This window comes from Gekko japonicus, unplaced genomic scaffold, assembly GCF_001447785.1.
Source record: "Gekko japonicus isolate JY-2015 unplaced genomic scaffold, Gekko_japonicus_V1.1 scaffold858, whole genome shotgun sequence".
In the NCBI taxonomy this organism is placed as follows: Eukaryota; Metazoa; Chordata; class Lepidosauria; order Squamata; family Gekkonidae; genus Gekko; species Gekko japonicus.
Genome location: NW_015175380.1, coordinates 665233 through 668180, shown reverse-complemented (window position 1 = coordinate 668180; position 2948 = coordinate 665233). Strand labels below are relative to the sequence as shown.

Below are 2948 nucleotides of genomic sequence, written 5' to 3'. Positions count from 1 at the left end.
GGTCCTTCTCGGCGGCGCCCCGGCGAAGTGGGAGGCAGGGCGGCCGCCCGAGCGTTACCTCGCCTCGCCGGAGAGTCGCGCCGGGTTCGGTGGGAATTGCAACCGCGCGGCGGAGCCGGGCTTTGCAATTGGAGCCGGGGGCGGGGCTGCGTCCGAGGGAAGGGCTTCGGCAGCCGCTGGAGGTGGGCGATGCGGCGTCGAGGGAGCCTCGCGTAACGTTCCCTGCTCCGGGTCGCCGATTGCGGATCACCGACCCCGGATGCTGTTTAAGCCGCGGACCCGCAGAAGCGGGCGATGTGAGCCGTATCTGCGAGGTCACTCGACTTCAGCTGCGGCTTGACGGCGGAGAAAGGCTGAAAAGCTGCGGCCGCTTCCGCACTTGTCATTTTTATCGCTCGCTTGTCCCTATTTGCTCCAGGGTCCCCGCCATGTGTTTTGCTCTCTCTAATAGTCTCAGAGGGAGCGAAACACACGTGGGAAAGGGTGGAAAGCCAAGGAAATAGGAGGAAACGAGGGACAAAAGCGACACTGCGCGTTTACTACTGCAAGGGGGAGGGCGATCCGCAGTAGTGGCCGAGGCGGGGTAGTTACTCCGGGTCACCTACTGGGGTGGTTCTTTGCTTGGGCTAGGATGTTGGGGGGGGATCTTTTGCACCCAGACTGAGCTACTGCAGGGCCCCGATCCCTCGGAAACTAATCCGTGCGCCCCCTCCCTTTTCTCTCCCCCCCCCCCCCCTTCACGCCCCCCCCCCCCCCCCCCTCCCCCGCCACTCAGACACGACCAAAGCGAGAAGAGCAGCCACTGGAGAGCGCCAGGTGGGGTTCAAGAGGACTCCGCCTTCTCCTGAGGATGACTGGGTGCAGCCGTTCTTCTACTTCGAGGAGGAGGAGGAGAACTTCTACCTGGCGGCGCAGCACCGCGGCTGCGAGCTCCAGCCGCCCGCCCCGTCGGAGGACATCTGGAAGAAGTTCGAGCTCCTGCCCACCCCGCCGCTCTCGCCCAGCCGCCGCTCGGGCTGCTTCCCGTCGCACGCCGACCAGCTGGAGATGGTGACGGAGCTGCTGGGCAGCGACGCCGTCAACCAGAGCTTCATCTGCGAGCCGGACGACGAGGCCTTCGTCAAGTCCATCATCATCCAGGACTGCATGTGGAGCGGCTGCTCGGCCGCCGACAAGCTCCAGAAGGTGGTCTCCGAGCGGCTCGCCTCCTACCAGGCCACCCGGCGGGAAGGGGGCGCGGCCCTCTCCGCCCGCAGCGGCAGCAGTGGCAGCCTGCAGCCCTCCTCGCCGCCCCAGACGCCCGTCTCCGCCACCTCCTCCTCCTCCTCGCCCGGCAGCGCCTACTTGCAAGACCTGGGCGCCACGGCCGCCGAGTGCATCGACCCCTCGGTCGTCTTCCCCTACCCGCTGGGCGACAAGTCACCCAAGCCAATCGAAGCCGTCGCTGCGGCCGCCCCCAACGCCAGCCCGGCCTCCTCTTCCTCGCTGGGGGAAGACACGCCGCCCACCACCAGCAGCGACTCTGGTGAGTTTCAGCCTCTCTGTAGGATTTGGGGGGGGTGCGCAAAGGCCTTGCCCGTTAGTCTTGGAGGATGGGGGGGGATTAAATGCCCCATATTAGAGATTTGCTGGTTTACTGATTTATTTAAGCCGTTTGCATCCCAGTTTGCATCATTCTCCTTTGTTTTCTTCACACAACAGCCCTGTGAGGTAGGTTAGGCCAAGTGTTCACCCAGCAAGCTTCCCCCATCCCAAGTGGGGATTCAAACCTCGGTCTCATAAATACTAATCCGACACTCTTAACCATGCACACCCGTTTGTATCCCAGTTTGTATCATTCTCCTTTGTTTTCTTCACACAACAGCCCTGGGAGGTAGGTTAGGCCAAGTGTGCACCCAACAAGCTTCCCCCATCCCAAGTGGGGATTCAAACCTCGGTCTCACAAATACTAATCCGACACTCTTAACCGCACACACCACACTGGCTGCAGTGCACAGATAGTGCCATTTTGAGAGTATTCACTTGGGAGTAAGCCCTGCTTCAGTAGGACTTTATTTTGTTTAGTACAATCCAGCTCCCTGGGAAAAGTGCCCTTAGGTTTGCTCTTTTGGCAAAGTTCTAAGGTAAGTGGTGCGTGTAAAGTATATACAGGCAGTGGGAGAGGGGTGTTATTCAACTGCATTGTACTAGGACAGGACTGCTAATGAATTTTGGCTTACAAGGTAAAGAGAGATGTGGCGTCTAGGGTTAGTTACCTACCAGCTTGCCCCAGCTGGGACAGATTTTTTTTTTTAGGTGCTCAGGGAGTTGTTTGCTCCCCATGGGATTTCTTCTCTACTTCTCTGGCAGAAAGCACTCTGCACCAGAAGATGGTGCAGTTCAGCATCTGTTCCCCCAGTTGAAATGTTCCCACTGTGCAGATGGGAAGACTGAGGCTGTGCAAAATTATTGCTGGAGGCGGCACAGCCATTCCCAAGTGAGGAGGAGGGGCTTGAACCTACCTCTGTGGGGCCAAATGAAACCTCACAAGAGTTCACTGTCTGGGAGGGGGGGAGTGGGAGTAAAAACCCCTATGCGGCCCAGGCCTTTGAAAGTGACAGTCCCTGCAAATAAAATAGCAAAAGGCCCAGTAGCACCTTTGACTAACAAACTTTATCGTAGCATAAGCTTTCAAGAAGCACAGTTCTCTACATCTGACAAAGAGAGCTGTGTTTTTCGAAATCTTATGCTGCAATAAAGTTTGTTAGTCTTAAAGGTGCTACTGGGCTTTTTACAATTTTGCAACAATGGAGTAATACAGCTAACTCCTGGACCTGCAAATAAAGTCTCTAGTAAGAGCGCCCCCATGCGGAAGGGTATTTTAGTCTCCGCCTGGTTGTAAACATTTCAGATATCTTGCATCTTTGCTTTGCATTAATATCAGAAAGTTTAATCGGGGGGGGGGGGTT

At 57.3% G+C, this 2948-nt stretch overlaps 1 protein-coding gene across 1 annotated transcript in view; it reads left to right on the top strand.

Moving 5' to 3' along the window:
* MYC (v-myc avian myelocytomatosis viral oncogene homolog) overlaps nt 1-2948 on the top strand; it is a 12759-nt gene that overhangs the window by 6916 nt on the left and 2895 nt on the right. Inside the window, exon 4 of the mRNA XM_015425576.1 lies at nt 776-1525. Coding sequence (XP_015281062.1) covers nt 776-1525 — 750 coding nt within the window. The remainder of the gene's footprint in view (nt 1-775; nt 1526-2948) is intronic.